Source organism: Atheta coriaria, unplaced genomic scaffold (genome assembly GCF_025399875.1).
Source record: "Atheta coriaria isolate IRGN ID8LTWV9N9 unplaced genomic scaffold, Caltech_Dcor_3.1 hic_scaffold_6_pilon, whole genome shotgun sequence".
Taxonomy (NCBI): domain Eukaryota; kingdom Metazoa; phylum Arthropoda; class Insecta; order Coleoptera; family Staphylinidae; genus Dalotia; species Dalotia coriaria.
Window position 1 is genome coordinate 12,918,593 of NW_027045448.1, and position 17,674 is coordinate 12,936,266.

The 17,674-nt window shown below is 39.3% G+C and overlaps 1 protein-coding gene across 8 annotated transcripts in view; it reads left to right on the forward strand.

Moving 5' to 3' along the window:
- The window catches only part of Lar (tyrosine-protein phosphatase Lar), a 208,598-nt gene that overhangs the window by 160,048 nt on the left and 30,876 nt on the right, over positions 1 to 17,674 (forward strand). For 6 of the 8 annotated variants that reach the window (XM_065304007.1, XM_065304006.1, XM_065304011.1 and 3 more), the window contains 3 exons: positions 36 to 95; positions 4,120 to 4,251; positions 8,262 to 8,423. In XM_065304007.1, the coding sequence (XP_065160079.1) occupies positions 36 to 95; positions 4,120 to 4,251; positions 8,262 to 8,423 (354 nt within the window). Of the gene's footprint in view, positions 1 to 35; positions 96 to 4,119; positions 4,252 to 8,261; positions 8,424 to 9,655; positions 9,791 to 17,674 lie in introns of those variants that run through there. The other 2 variants (XM_065304010.1, XM_065304014.1) reach the window with 2 other exon arrangements.

Below are 17,674 nucleotides of genomic sequence, written 5' to 3' on the forward strand. Positions count from 1 at the left end.
CGACGTAACCTAATCGAACGGCTTCTTGTTTCCAGACGGCAACTACACCGATATGAATTTGAATATTATGAATATAAACATCCAATATTTGACACGTAAGTCGGGGTCATGCGCTGCCAGCTGTAAATTTGCTCGGCACGATTTAAACTAAAACAGAAAAACAAAAAAAAATACCGCGCGCACGATTTGCGTGCGTTTCGGATTTTAGCGAATTTACTCTCGCATGAAAAATTCCCCGATTGTGTAAATATTTGTATGGATATAAATATCGTTCGGGCTATAAAATGCCCCACACGAGTGGTCGGCTGTGTGTGCGGAGGTAATGCTAAAACTATATGTTTTTGGGCTCGTTTTCGACGTATCTATCGATATATTTTATTTTCGGCGTATTTGCAGGCATAAAAAGCGGATTTCGGAGATTTCGAATGTGAAATGTCAGTTTTCGAGTATGAGTTTAAAGTCATATCCGGCAGAGGATGAAACAGCTGAAAATTGACATGTTTGCAGCGAACGTGTTGCACATTTTATTTCCGCTCATCAAAACTATTTAAACTGAAAAATAAATATTTGCGCGCTTATATGTCATCAATGCGTCAAATCAATTTTTTTATTTTTATTTATTCCTAGCGCAAGATAGAAATTTTTAAAGATTTTGGTTTGTGAATTTTGCAAGTTTTGTAAGCGGTATAATATTACATGTCACGCGGATGACGGACAAGCACCTGATGAGTTTTTCACGTGCCGAATCTATTTTTACGATCGGCGCGCACGTTTTTCGGCACATTCGCGAAATCTAATCGATGCGCGGCGCGGGAAATTAAAAAAATATTTAATTTCGCACGCGGCGCACGTTTGACAGCGCGTGCACGCATGTAAAGTGCTCGCGGAATTAATCACAAACACAGGAAGCGAAATAACCAGTTGGGATTTTTTTCATCGTGGTAAGTTTCAAAATTTCAAGCGGCAGCAAAAAAAACTAATTTACTAGGCTTACTTTGTGTTTGTATGACCATCATAAACACTTTGATCTTATACAGGAAACGCGACATTATTGCTCATATATGCAACCAAATATACACAAATGTTTTGCGGGTTGTCTAAAAAAAGCAAACCGGACGTCGGTCTACACACGTTGTTTCGCGAGTTATTCATTATTTGTAATATTGCTCAGTCTCGCCGACGAAGAATTTTTTTTTTTTGGAAACTCGAAACTCGCGATACATTTTATGCATTTTTTGCGACTTTTTGCCGCTTTCCACCGACACAGTGCACAAAGGGTTAATAACTTTTTATTATACACTCTATAATTTCCCGTCTCTGGTCGTCGCCGTCGAGAGAGTTTAACTTTTGTCGTTGTTATGTGTTGTGTCGCGCGCCGACTTTTATTCCGTGTTTTGTCATTTCGCGCGCCTTGTTTGCCCCGGTTTTTTTGTTTCATCAAACGCGCGAGATGTGGTCACGTTTTCATTCGGGTGTAATTTACACGTCGGCGCGTTTCAAAACGGAAAATGAGGCATTTTATGCGCCGCAAAGATTTTTTTAATGAATTTTATCTGCGCGTTAATAATCAACGTAAAATACAATAATTTACGCATTGATTTCATGGAAAAATCAATTAGACTAAAATGTAACATGTTACGTGTTTCGCTTTGTTCCCCGCGCGCGCAGTATTCCTATCATAAGCACGCGTCCACGAGTCTAATTTCAAATATTTGCTTTTAATTTCGTTGATTGGGTCGCCTCGGATTCTTGCCGCGCGTTTGGAACGCGGGGTATCTATGTACTAATTAAGTGGATTCGCTTTTAATCAGAGACGATCGGTAATCGAGTTTTTCGCTCTCGGCCCACCGCACGATGTGTGTATTACCGCCCCGATTCCGGATTTTGTTGGATGCCTAATTTGATTTATCCGCCCGGCCAAACTTTCCAGACTAGACCACAAAAATACACACACGCGCGCCCGCACAAATCGAATCTTCAGCATCGACGTCAATAAAGTCCGAAAATCTCGCGTAAAACTTTTCGATTATTTCATCTTGTTATTTCTTCTCGTTTCCGGTTTGTGGCGGTAATAGTGTGTACTTTTGTGTTATATTTCGTTTTCATTTCATTAGCGTGTTATTTTTCGCACGCCGGGAGGCCAAATGGCATTTTATTACGCACGTCGAGGGGAATTATGTTGTGATTTTCATTAATTTGCGCCCGACATGAGCTTAATCACGTGCAACGCGTGTTGCAGCGTTTTTCACGCGTCCCCAACATGTCCGCGCACAATATGCGTGCTTTTCTCTGTGTGAGTTTGGACGGTTAATAATTAATAATGTTGTTTTAATGCGCTCAAATGTAGCTGTAAAATTTAATGTTTTCGTGTTTTGCGAGGCGCGATTCCGCGCGCGAATATGACCCGCATCATTGTAATGAAATAATGAAATTATTACCGCCGAGCTTTCATAAATAATATTCCGTATACGTTAATATACAATCCTACTACGCGCGTAAAATAATCAATATACAAATAAATAATTTAGTAATTTTTTGTTATTGGAGAGTAACTGGATGGATTTTGATTAGTTGAATGGGAATAAGTGTTGAATTGAGGCACTTTTAAGTTTTCCGCTCTTGACGAGTGAAAAACGAACCAAGTGGAATGAAGTCGGTAATTATGCAAAGTAACGTCTTAATTGCCAGTTTGCAATGTCTAGGGTGCGGGTTGAACGAATGCTATGAACTAAAACGTAGTGAAATGAAACGAATTTTTAAATTTAAAGTTTTTCAACGTTAAAATCAAATTAAAATTTTATTTTACTTAAAAAACTTTTTTATTCTCAATTTATTAATATTTTTTACATTTTCTCAAATAATTTCTTCTTAATTTCTTCTTGACGTGAGTAAATTGTAGCAAAATAATTTCTTGCATGTTTTTCCAATTTTTTCTTATTCATACATTAAACTCGTTTACTTTTATTATTAACTACTTACTCCTCGACATATTCCAGAGTTAGAAAGGTGTACTTATTGCTGAAAGTACTGTTTACTAGTTTAATTCTAGTTTTAGTGCGTTACACGCCGAAAACTAGCAAATTACCTCGATGATGTAAACGATGCAAACGAAGCCTCGCGTGGCCGACCGAACGAAAAAGGAGAGTATTTGCGGGGGCTAAATCACGTCGAGAGTAAACGTTTCGGCCGCCCACGCTCATTCATCATGTTTGATGGTCATAAAGTCTTCGCAGCACTTAATTACGACCAGAAGAGCGACACGCGAATTCATCATTTGGTCGCTGCTTTAATTTTTCCTCCGTTTTTTGATAAATTACTTATTTAACCATCGAGGGTAAATATTTTTAATCACAATATTTATCGCCAAAAATATTATTTCGGTGGTTTAAATAGGTCACTATTAATTTTTTAATTGTGCGCATAATTTCGTTGTAAATCGCGATGTTAATGATAACATGACGCTGGAGTTTCACACTGAATGGTGCGTGCACATTCATTGTCGAACCGTTGAATACTTGAATGTGCAGCCGACCAAAATGCACACCGGTGGAGAGGCGGCTGAAGTTTGTTTATTGTTTGGTTTGTGCATTCAGACGAGAGCCGCGCTGCGCTGTGTGGCGCACTGCCAAATTATTCACCATCTGCGCGCACGGAAAGCCAAACATTTTACAAACATAAATTTCATTTAAATATTCAATAATTATTATCTATTTTGGTATAATATTTAATGTTTGATATGTGCCATGATGGAAACGAGCCCAAAAATAAACCAATTATTTTGTATTGCGAATAAATGGAATGGAGTTCTCTTTTTTTTATATATATTTTGGACTGTAACACCATTTTTGTGCAATGCGGAAGTGGAGTTTTTCATGCGAGATAAAATTCTGCAAACGCTGAATAATTTTTTATTGTTTATACAAAAAACAAGTGAATAGAGGGATCAGCGTGCAAATATTTTATATTTTTGAAATAAATGCGTAAATATGAAATAATCCTGATCTCTTCTATTGTTATATTGTTATATACAAGGTGTTTTTATTAAAAAATTTATTTCTGGTGGAAATTTGATGAAGATTTGAATTTGTTTTAATTTTGCTTTGAATTTGTCTGTTTCAGATCCGCCTGAGATTGTTATGAAGCCGCGTAATATGCAGGTCAAGGCTGGTGGTATTGCGTCTTTCTATTGTGCCGCCCGCGGCGACCCGCCCCCGAGCATCCAGTGGAGAAAGAACGGAAAACGCGTTTCAGGTAAGCAGAAATCTCTTTCTCATCAATTTTCGTAAAACAATAAAATTTTCAATCAAAATTTTGATTTTTTTTCTGAAGATGAAGATATAGGCTACCAATAATACAATTTGATTGTTTTGTTAAAAAATATTTTTTTGCGATTCCGAAAATTTAAAACCATTGTGCGTCTTATTCTGTGCATTTTTCGTCTACGCTGTGCGTGGCTCTTCTTTTATCTTATCTCGTTGATTCAATTAAATTAAATTACCGACATTAATTAAGTATTCCGTCTGCGTGTTTCGTCGTGCTGGCGTCCGCTTAGAATTACTCCTTTAAATACTTTACGCTTCGCTTTTAGGCTTTTCGAAACGAATTTCTTTGAGTGTTCTACAAAAAAAAAATCAAAATATTTTCTTGATTTTAAATTCTAGATATTAATTAATGATAAAATATTAATATTACGCATAATTATTAATTAAATTTCGAATTATTTTACGCAGTGTCATGCAAATGGTAAATACGCGTAATTTTATTGCACTTGCTATAATCGCGCTCGCGAATAAATATGATAAAAATGATTTATAAACTTTATTAATTACGCGTCTCGGTGGCATTATTTTCGGCGCTAACAAATGTTTTAGCACTGCTGGCGCACGAGCTCGTTATTAGTGAGAATCATCCATTATACATCTCGTCGATAAATAATAAAATATAACGCGAAATGGTTAATTTATTGGCACTCGTTAAATTTATGCAAAGAGATTTTGCGAAAACGCGCCGCGCCTACACAGCGTATACAAAACCTGCAAGAGAAATTAGTCCCGCGACGACGACGCCGCCGCCACCGCGGCCGCCCCAGCAGCCGCAAAACAAAACGTGCGTTGATAAATTTTATTAAATTAACTCATGTCAAAACACTGCGGAGGAAGCGCATTTATTATTTATTTCCATTGGTTCGTATATTATTTAAGCAGGCCATAATGATAAGTATAGAATACTATACTTTATTCACGAGTATTGAATAAATATAAAATATTTATTTCACAGACGGAATTTTATTTTAAAGAAATGAAAAAATGTTAAAAATTACTTCAGCGCCATCTAGGATTCAATTATTTGACTATAAATATGATTGAATTGCTATATGAACTTCCAACTCTTATTTAACACCTTTTAAGACATAATTATAAATATTTTAAAAGATATTCTACTAATAGGGACCAAGATGAATCCAAAAATGCATTGCTCATTAAAATCTAACCAGCGGTTCTTGAGTTATAAGTGTTGTAACTAACGTGACTTTATTTTATACATATTTATTGAATTATTTAACAATTTGATCAATATACCTGCGTATTATGTTTGAATAATGATTAATTCAATATGGGATACTACCGTTTTTGTTTATCCAACTAATAAGCAATTTTTTTCATCCCTTGTGTGGTATGCGCCCGCACGAAAAGACATTGTGCAAACATATTAAGCCGTGACGACCACAATAAAATCGCCATCGTCCTCGATTACCACCGTTATGACTGTTATAACTTGACCGCAACTTATTGAAATGTTTACCGAGTATTATACGAGAGCACATACAATATGTTCAAAATATTCAACGCGAAGAAGAAGAAAAAAAACTAAATTAATTTATACCAGGAGTTGCAAAGACGGGAAATTGAAACCGCTTTGCCTAATATTAATAATTTACAATCGGCGCGATGCACGAAGGGATAACGAGAGAAGGTAGAGGCGGCAGCGGCAAATATGAAGACACCACTACTACACAACATCACTAGGGTTTTGATATTCGTCTTCACGCCGAAAGGTAGCAGCGCAATTCTCAAGTATAGGTGGATGTATGAGTATGGGTGTTGTTGCCATGCGATGCGATAAGACTTTACCGGGCGCGCACGATGCAGCTTTTCGCCGTGCGAAGGAGTGGAAAGTGGAAGGCGCACGCTAAGCGTTCATGAATTAGTAATGAGCGCGCGCGTTTCGCAAGATTGTTGTTGCAAGCAACCCAACGCACACTCACGGTGTAAGACTGGTTGCCTAGCCCTGTGTTTGTGTGAGTTGGGTTGCGCGCGGAGAGAGGAAGACACGTCGAACTTGGAAAAGATACGGAACGCCCGGGACGATCTTAACACACACCAATACACACAATATCGATATTGTATCCGCGTGTAAGTATGAGTGTGCACGGCGAATATTATTGGGATTGAGGATAATATTCGAGGACGAAGGGAGGCGAAGGCGACGTCGCCGTCGCTCGGGCGTAACGAAACACTCACGTAAATTGACATTAAATTTCGTTCTAATAACATTTGCTTTACCAATGTTATTATCGCGTTTATGTTGTTTTGTTGCGCCTGTGCGGGTGTGTCTCAATCAATTTTATCGCCCGCACGCGCAGATATAAATGGCTGCAAATAGTTGCAGGCGATACCGATACTACTAACAAACACACTAAAAAGTTGTAAAAAATGTCAGTGACGATTGCACTCTACGCACTATAATAAATGCCAACGCGTTGGCGAAATATTGCAAACACAATGGCATGCAATCAATTAATTTATCAAACGATTTGATTCGTCGAATTTGATGAACGCCGCCGGCTCGTGAATGGGCATATCGGGACGTTTAATGAACGTCACGAACGGAAATTAGTTTTTAAATTTCCAAAATATAATAATTGGAAAATGCACGCTTGGAGTTATATTATTTTTTATCTACTCGTATGTATTTTTGGTTGCCTATGTTTTACTCACTATAACCTTAGGCTGAAATGTTCGAAAATTTTGTTTCCTAGGGGCGTTAAACACATTTTTATTTTTATTATTGCGATAGTCAGACATTGCATTTATTGTTCTCGTAATTTAAATCGTTTTACTTCAGTTTAATGCAATTTAAAGTTAAACCGAATTTTATTTTAAAGAAATGAAAAAATGCTTAAAATGCATTTTAACGCCATCTAGGAATGAATTATTCAACTATAAATATGATAGAATTGCTATATGAACTTCCAACTCTGATTTAACACCTTTTAAGACATAATTTTTTATTATTTTAATAATTATTCGGCTATTTAGGACCAAGATGAATCTAATAATTCATTGATCATTAAAATCTAAGCAACGGTTCTTGAGTTATAAGTGTTGTAACTAACGTGACTTTGTTTTATACATATTTATTGAATTATTTCACAATTTAATGAACGTCACGAACGGAAATTAGTTTTTAAATTTCCAAAATATAGTAATTGGAAAATGCACGCTTGGAGTTATATTATTTTTGATGTACTCGTATGTATTGTTGGTTGCCTATGTTTTACTTGTTATAACCCTGGGCTCGTGAAATGAAAATTTTGTTTCCCAGGGGCGTTAAACACATTTTTATTTTTATTATTACGATAGTCAGACATTGCATTTATTGTTCTCGTAATTTAAATCGTTTTACTTCAGTTTAATGCAATTTAAAGTTAAACCGATCATAAAAAGCGCGCACATTTACGAAAAGAGCGCTAGATGGCGATAGACATCAGACTATCAGCCAGGACGATAATGCATCTCGAGCAAACAACGAGTGAACGCAAAATGCACACACGCACACACCGCCAGGGATGATTTATGTTGATATAAAGACCATTATTAGATCGCGCTTGCCCGCGCCCGGAAAACTGAAAGAATCATGTTCCAACATTACATACCATGTGTCTCCCGACATTCCCCACACATCACAAGCGCGTGTGTTTAGATTGGTTTGCGTTTGCATACGGAGCTCACCCCTGCCAACTCCCTAATGCACTGCGAACTGATATGATACCCATCATATCACCCCGTATCACATTGATAGGTGAAGCTCTGCTCCCTCGCTGCACAAAAGCAATTGATGGGCGCCGCCCTGCTATACACCTGTAAAAACATTTTTTTGCTTCGTTTTTTATCTTCGGGAGATAATGGACATAGATTGAAAGCGATTAAAAATACATTAATGTAAAATTATGTTTAATAACAAAATAACTATTATTGCAGGTTCACAATCGAGGTATCAAGTGAGAGATTTCCCCGATGGTGGCGCCTCCTTGCGGATAGAACCAGTGAAAGCGTCGAGAGATGACGCCACCTACGAATGCGTCGCTGAGAATGGTGTTGGAGATGCTGTTAGTTCCGAAGCGACACTTGTCGTCTTTGAAGGTAAGATTTTCTATCTAATTCTATTGCGCGGCCATTGGTTGTGCAAGTAATTTAATGTTAAGTTAGGTTTGGTGTGATGGTGGTGGTCTATGTCTGCTTTGTTTTGTTTTGGTATTGAATCGAATTCAATTTCTGATCGCGTACCATGCAATCGATTCGATTCACTTTCGATCTTTCGACCGCTACCGCACAGCACAGCATTCACCGAGATTGCGAAGTTTGCGCACGGAAATTCGGGGCGAGCGTTCGCGAAACGTGCCCCCGCAAGTTTAATGAATTTCGCCGCTTTTCATTCACTCGCGCGCCCGCCATTTGCAATTCAGTCGATGGACGTAAATCACACGCAACACACCGCATGTAAATGCACCAGTTACATTTATTACGCAGACATTACACGCCGCCGCCAGCCTCGAGAGATAACATACATTTGTATTATTTATCGGTTATTTTGCCTAAACTCAGGTTATGCGCATGAATAATAGCAAAGTGAGTTTCATTTCGTAAATGTAAGAAATCGTTGCGTAACCTCAACACTCTGCCCAACACATAACCTCCAATTAACATTGCGCGCGTCGTTTATTATTGTTTATACCTTGAGTTGAATTCGTGCATGCGCGCATATGCATGCATCGGGGTGTAATATTTAATATTCGCATTCGTTCCGTTTCGCCGCCTCCCGACAACGTCGTAACTCTCATTACTATTAACTTCTTTGCCATGGTCCTGCAGCGTCGCGCCGCCATTTTGTGTGATTACAGTTTCCTGTATTTATTCACATATACACATACGGCAAGTGTGTAAGCGCAGGCGAGCGAACAAAGCAAAACGTCGACGTTCACACGCGCTCGCTCGCAGATTCGAATGCGAGGCGTCTGCGAGCATAAATAATGCTCTCTCTTGTGCATTAATTAAATAATTATACCCTCGGGGCGGTTGCGAAACATTTGTTCTACTTCGCTAATTAGAAATTACAATCCGTAAATGCGTGCGGTGCGCGCGTATGCAGAATAACTACGAATAAACGTTTGCGGTGGAAGATATTCACAATAGAAATACACTAGTACTTTCAAAGTTTAATATTGTACCCGAACAATTCTATATAATAAATTATTTCTTAATTTTAAATTCAAAAATTTTCAATCATTGTGTATTACTGCCATCTGACGGGCGTTTGGTGAACTAAGGACGCGTCCTGCTCTCGCGCTTCGCTGCATCACGCCACTAGCCTCTCAGTCAGTTACTCAGTTGAGAAGTGTGTGCAACGTGCAACGTGTTCGAGTCTAACAAGAAATATTCCTGTTTTGCCTTGTTTTGTGCCATTTGGTGACCATCAACCAGTCATCCAGAATGATTACTGCAGCTATAAGGTAATCACGATTACAACCATTTGATAACCGTTATGAATTCGATGTCAGCTCGCGAATTATTTGGTCAATTACGCGTGCAATGCTGAAAATACGCATCTGCATTCAGTTATTAATCTGTGATAATTAGCTTTATCGGTAATTTACTACCACTACCACTGATTATCTTCATGTGCTTAATTAATTCCATATACTCGTATTATACATGCAATAGAAATGCATTAGAATATTTTCTAGAATTTTTCTTGTTTGTTGTCGGCATGCGGTTTTTATCTCGTCGATGCTGATACGATACGACAGGACGACCTACATAAACCGATAGCAGCACAGCGCGCGTTCGTTGCACGTCATCTCTTGCTAGCGTTGCGCGCGGATCTCGAAGAGAGGCGGCAGGTGTCCGCTCTCATCGGCGTCAAATTTAATATGTTTGCATGCGTAGCGCAAGACTTTGCGCGCGGAATATTCTCGAAAATTCCCGCCAGCAAACTTAATATCTATCTTTACTTGCATGTGTGTGTGGAGAAATATTTGATTTGTTTGGAGTTTTGTTTACATTTAAAACGTCGCGATGAATAATTTAAGATTTTCTTCGTCGTCGTGCGGTTGCGGGCCAAAAGATAAATCTTAATCTCTAGTTTGGTTAGACCATAAATAATTTCCAACCCTCCACCCCCAACCGCAGGGGGCGGCGGCGGTGGAATTTAACTTGTGACGGCAACATTTCTTCCTGTTCTCTTCAGTTCCTCTGCCTGGCTGGTTTTGCATGAAGTCGACTCTCCCGACGATTCGTACCCTCTCCTTATCTAGTGTTTCTGATTCTGACAGAAGAAGCGCTGAAAGGCGGGCGGGCGGGCGGGCGGTGGAGCAATGCGCGCCCGGCGAAGTCTTAATTAAAACATATTTTACGAATGATAACTAAATTGTTCGCTGTTAGGTTTGCGTTTTGCATACATTAGACACCCGCACCCGAAATGAACATTTGCAAATATCCGGAGTTTTCCACTCTAACCAACCTTTGCTAGCTTCCATCTTTCTTCAGCGCGGTTTAGGGTTTGGTTTCTGCGGTTGCAAGTGACGAGGACTAAAGACTTAATACTTGAGACTTTCGACTTTTCCTTCTTCACCAACACTCAGACATAGGAAGATATTTTAGTAAATACATATTGTATTACACAAATCTATACACATACAGAAATGACTTGGGTTATGTGTATGTGTTGGGACTGCTAAGACTATTAATACCACAAGTTAGGCGGAAACTGCCAGCATGCGGAAGGTTTTCCACTCCTTTTCTCTGTTCCCCGCCAGCAATGTTTCATTTCTACCAGGAGAGGAGACACACTGCAAAGAGTGGGCGTGCGTTTGGGTAGGCAGCCAAGCATACACGAAAGGAGGTGGTTGGGTGTTGCCCCGCCGCGTTTGCAGACGCGCAGAAGGAAGTTAATATGTGTCTGCGCGAAGGAAGAACCGAAGAAATATTGGCTGCGTTCGGATCATATTTTAAAGTGAATTTTATTTTTCCAGTGCAAAGCTAGCACGCTGAATGAAAACTTTATATTTTAAAATAGTAAAAGGGATGGAATTTCGAAGATGGGTTAGGTTAGTGTCGTAAAGTATAATGTTTCTACTATTTTTCTTCCAGTGCCGTTCTGTGTGTGAGTATGGGTGTGTTTTTTGTAAAATGAGCACGTTTCTTGGTCCTCGGCGTCTTTTCATCCCTCCCGCGACGGTGTTTTACTTTACATTCATAAGTAGCCGAGCGGCGCGCACTATTTCATATCAGTTACCCACCTCTTGACAGACTTGCGCGCGTGGTGGCTTCCGGTCGCCATTTTTCATTCTTTTCGGAGCTCATTTTTTGGCACCCGTTTGTTGCTGAAATGTGAATGTTTGTATTTTCACGCGGAAAAAATTTTATTTTTCTCAAAATTTATTTAATTATTACCCTGTATAGTGGTAAATTTTGCACACACGTTTTCCACACTTTTTGCATACACATTTATGCCCTGCGCCACGTATTCCCGCCGGCGATATGTGTACCAGTGGGGTAAGTAACTCGAGTAACAACTTCCCCAAAGGCTGGCGCGTCTGCCGCACCTCTCACCACTCACGCAAAGAATGGCATGAGGGAAACAGAGCAAAAAAAGCACGAAACACCTTCGCCGCGGTGAAATAATATAAGAGGACACGCGCTCATGCGTTCACTACGTAAGTGTCGTCCGCGTCCTGAGCCATCCTCTTTGCTTACACACCTCAGCGCCTGAAATATTCCACGGACGCGTGCGTTTTAACTTTAAATATATTTTTCTTTGGCATTTCTTTTCTGCAAATACTGCAATGTAAACGTCGGGTGTCTATATCATTGGGAGTTGAAAATGTGTTTTTTTTGTAAAATATGTGAGAAAATGGGTTTGCGTTGTTGACTCAGTGTGATGTTTGAAACATTTGACACTGTATTTGCTTAAATTTCGTTGTATTTTCTTCTTTTTTGCTTTGTAAAATGCTTTTTGGATTTCCACTTGACGCAACAAACAAAACATTAAAATACACTTTATTTAAATTTTAGTAAGTTATAGATATCCATATAAAACTAAAATTAAATTTAAACATAAATTGAAATATTACAACGTATCTGTTACATACACACTTTTGAAAGTAATATTATGCACAATATAGAGATGACAATGTAGCCTATTTTATGTAACATTGTCTTTGCCTGTCACAACCAATTCACCGCGTATTTATTTTTGTCATCCATCTTTTTGCAATTGTACATGAAAGGTTTTGTTATTATCCACCTGATACCCATACCACCGGCGCATTACACCAATATTTCTCGTGTTACGCAATGCAATTTAACTGCCACCGCCATAAAAACCTATTTTTATTTAGTACGCGTGCGAACCAATCTAATAGATAACATTTTATGACTCTTCAAATTCCCACACACACACACACAACTCAACAGTGTTGACGTGAGGTTATGTCTGGTTACGTGTCAATGTTTCGTCGCATTGTTTGTATGATGATGATGCGTCAGGTGAATTAATACAAATTATGATTACGTGTATACTAGGGTGGTGGTTAAAAAAGGGTTCATTGCGCTTCGAAGTGAGATGGTGAATGGCGTTATTTCAATTTGTTTCGTCACCATTTTCATAATGATGTACGAATGTATTACGTACGTTTAATGTGATAATAGATAATACAGGGGTGAAGTGGACGGCAGCCGACGCTCACGCACGTGTAGACTGCATGCGCGATGAGTTGATATTAATTAATTTGTTTGTGTGGGGGCGAATTGAAATTGAACACGAAGCGTAGGCAAAGAAATAAAACATACGCGTTTATTAGGCAACCAAATACACATTTCAACATAAAGAAAGCCTCGTATTTGTTTGTTTTCAATTAATTTTAGAATTTTAAACTCATTGTAGGGGAAGGTAGCATAATTTGGACCAGCGCCTAAGTTGGACCACCACGATATCCGCGGACTGTTGAAGTTTATGCAAAAATTGACTGGCCCCTTGTTTTACTCGTATTTATAAACAATTAATGCAACTATTTGGGTTAAAACTTGCCGCGTGCTTTCGTCGTGACAACAACTTCGTGTATCATTGATTATCAAATCTATTATAACGACGTAAGTGCAAGAGCTGTCAAGCCGTTAAAACGTTAGTTTTACCGATTATTATTTTATCATCAGAAAGCTTCTTTATTTATCTATAATTTATAGTATTAATTTTAAGAGGTTATGTTATATTAAGATTGTCGTTGATCATTAAATATAAATTCTTCAAGTTGCCGAAGTTGGACCGAAGACAGGCACCGGGGTTTTAACAGGGAAAACGTATATCATTTTTTCGACCTCCTAGAAAAGCTTGTGGACGAGCACAAATCTTCGAAATGATCAACTGTATGAAATGCCGCTCTTTGGTTTATACAAAATGTGCTTGTGTTACTGCTAAAACTAAAATTTACTATTGTGTCAATTGCCGTTAAAAAAGCATGGTCCAATTTAGGAAACCGCGCGGTCCAATTTAGGAAACCGGTTTCTTAATTTGGACCAAAAACACAATTTTTTTAAATTGAAATTTGAGGGGTATAAATATAATTTTTACTTAAACCAAAAATATCATTTTGTGGGTAAGCCTTGTGAGTTACTTTTCCGCTACTTAATTTTTATTGACAGTTTATATGTGGCTCTATAAATCAAAAAATATAAAAATGGTCCAAATATGGCTACTTTCCCCTATGTGCAGATATCCACTTGTATTCATTGTAAGGAAGGTGCATGCACCGCACGTAATAATACATTGACGGACGGGCGTCGCGACGCTTGCGAGTGGCACGAACGCGCGCCATTACGCCCGCGCCTCCCAGCGTTGAACATTCAAATATGTAATTATGTTTCAATAACCTCACTCTCACCCCCCTATACACCGATACATGAACAAAACTATTGAACAAACCCAAAGTAAATGAAACCGTATTGTTTTTTGTTTGTTTTTGTTTGCAAGCATTGATTTTATGAGTAATTTTAAACGCCGCTAAAAATATTACATATATTTTAATGTTAGTACAGAGTGATTTGCTAAATGCGTCATAAATATTTAATAGACGCATTTAACAAAATTTAATGATTTCTAACTTGTTAGTTTTTTAGTTTTTTTTTTCTTCTTCTGCAATAATAATAAGTTTTAATTGTTGAAACTTGTTGACCTGCTTTTTTATTGTTTTAATTGTTTTTTTTTTTTCTATTATTAATAATATCATGCCTAACAATCAACGAAATTTAACTCTTTGTTTGCTGGAATTAACCTACGCTTGCACTATATTTTTCCACACACGCGTGTGTTCACCCTCAACACTTGAAAGCAAAGCAGAGAAGTAACAAACGAACGAAACGAACTTGCGCGTACAAACGTTTTGGAGTGAGATTAATGGCTAGATTAATGAAACCATTAACTTCCTCGTTCCTCAAACACTCGCCGGCGGAGTTGCACTCACCCCTGTTTGAGTCAATAGTTCACCTACACACACACATATAAGTGTGTAAGTACCCATGTTGCTATGCTGGTATGTGAGTGTTTGCACTCGTGTGTCTAATATCGCGAGGCATTGAAGTTATTCGATACATTACGCCTGAATTGAGAGAGGGAGCGTAGACACGATTGCAAGCGAGTGTAAAATTACGCCAACAGTCAATAAATATTTATACCTACCTGTTCTGCTGGTGCAATGCTGAAATTAATAGATTAATGGAAAATAAGTAGATGGTTCCTGCGCGTAGTGAGGGTAGTTTTGCTTTTCGGCTTTGGCGTGCGTATTTAATTGAATACTAATTAAAGCAATTATAACCGACCGTATGCGGGCGTGCAAACAAACAAGATGTAATTATAACTCGCGAACAATACCGCGCGCGCTTTGTCCGCCGCGGCAAAGGGTTGCGAAGGCCTCGGACGGTTAATTCTCACCGCCGCCACCGCCGAAATTATGAACGCGCCTCCGCCCTGGCGGAAGATATTAAACGAATGCTAAGCTATGAGCCAGAACCGACCTGCGAGAAGATCTCTTCTCGATGGGATGAGGTGGAAAAGGAGGCATTTTGTTTGCGCGACGCGCGCGTTATGCGGAAAAGCCATTCGGGGGGATTACCGCTAATCTTTTCCGCGCCGCGCCAACAGATTTCCACCCGGCAGCCGCCAACCACCCTGTGTCTGTGTGTCTGCGGGAGGTGTGCGCGTGAATTATTTTCCGAACGGTTTAACTTTCGCACCACCTACCTACCACCACCACCGATGGTGGAAAATATATCTATACATCGATGGTGAAGGATTCACTTCTTCTGTGTATGTGTGTAAAGTGGAAACGTTAAAAAAAGAAAATCTCGGAAAAGCCGCCATCCTGCAAGAGACACCGTCGAGGAGAAAACACAAACAAGCACAAACTTGAAAAGTGTCTTTTTTACCTACTCCACAGCGGTGGTAGAAGGAAAAAGTGGGGAAAACTGCTGATATAGGCTCGATAAAACCGCGAGGGGATGAAATTAGCCACCCATTGCACACTTAATAAATTTTTACGTTTATCTTTTGATCTGCGCCACCATAACCCAACGCAATAAGCACCAGCATCCGGTAGAGAGGGATGGGAGGGGAAACGTTTCGAGGAAATTTTCTCAACCGTGGAAAATTGTTATTTAACCGTGAGATTATCTCCTCCACGAATAAAATTTGCACACAATAATAAAATAAATATTTTTTTATAGGTGTAATTTAATGATGATGTTTTGATTACGATAAGTAACTCAGAGTGGGTTGTTCTCGGCGCTCAAAGTTAAATTACTTTGATGCACTGCTGGGTGGCGCCTCGTAGTTCCCCAACAAGCAACTTTTGCTTGTTTGCGCCCACTCGTCGCAGTTTGCTATCTTGATGATGTCATAAATGCAAATGGCGAACTAATAACCGCTGTAATGGCGCGATAGAGAATCGCGCTATTAGCTGCAACCCAATATACACAGGCGCGCGCGCGCGCGCAATCAACACATATTCACTACCTTCATACGAACTCCTCTACTACGCTTACAAACGCTCACAACTTTGCTTTTTGATTACGTAACGACATTAGGTACTATTTTAAGGTTATGTTTCGGGGGGAGCTTGTTAGATTATGTTCGGAGAAAGTTGTGCTATGTTAGCACTTCAATTCGACGCTGTATTTGGTGATTATAGGATTAATAAACAACAAGTAACGTGATTGGAATGTGTAGGACGTTCGGGTAATGTGAGAATGGAATGTCGAATGGGGAAAGTAAAGATATTACGTTTGCGCCATAATCAATGCCGTTATTCGTCGTTAGGCGGCGAGGAGTCGTCGATATCAATAAAGCCGGGCGCGCGCGCGAGCAATCTCGGAATCTGATCATTTATGCACGCAGCTAATTTAATGACGCACGGTCCCAAAATTCCAATATTTGGGGGCCGAGAAGTTTACGGCGAGCAGCTTCAAATTTACGAATTTACAACCGAATTAGATGGAAGATTCCAAGAAAAGGTCCTGGGGAATGTTTCGAATGGTTGTCGGGGCCTGGGTTTAAAAGGGTGAGACACATTCCGGAATTCCACAATCGGGGAATTTCTGTCCAGATATCATCATTAAAATGTCAACGATTTTCATGTGTTGAAGGAGAGTTTTGCGTAACACTCGTAGTGTCATAGTTTAGTTCGTAATTGTTCTTCCAGCCCATAAACCACTATCTAACCAATGTGTAAAAGCACTAAGACTAAGACTTGCTCTCTTCATTGTGATCGCGATCGTGATTGTTCTGAATGTAACAATCGCATGCGACTGCAATTGCCGCCGACCGAGGGGAGGAAATCCTTACTTCCGGTTTTCAGCGAGGAGTAGAAGAGGAGTTACAGAATCTCACCTTTTGCAATCTGCACATTCAGTCGTTCTCTCCTATGCCTTCTAAATGCGAAAGCAGAAAAGTGTTTATTTATGGTCGTTCGCAGTGTAATGGAACAATCCCGGGCACTTAGCAGGTGATGCCGACCCGGTATCCGTGGTCTTGTCTTTGGGGGTGCGCAAGGAGCGGGGTTGAGGGTCGGGAGTAGGAGATACGTGTATTTGGCTCGTGCGTTTGTAATTTATACCGTTTATGCCGTTAGACAATGTGTTCCGTGGCTTCCTTGCGGGTGCAATGTGGTTGCAGGGGATGTGGCTAGACGACCGACCACGTCAGCGTGCATCTAAGAAACGTAGATTTATTGCTACAGAATATTCACTTTAGACGAAAATAGAAATTCTGCAAATAATTTAGAACTATACAACTTAATAATATACAGAGTGTTTTGTATTGAACATATTATTAATTAATTAATTTA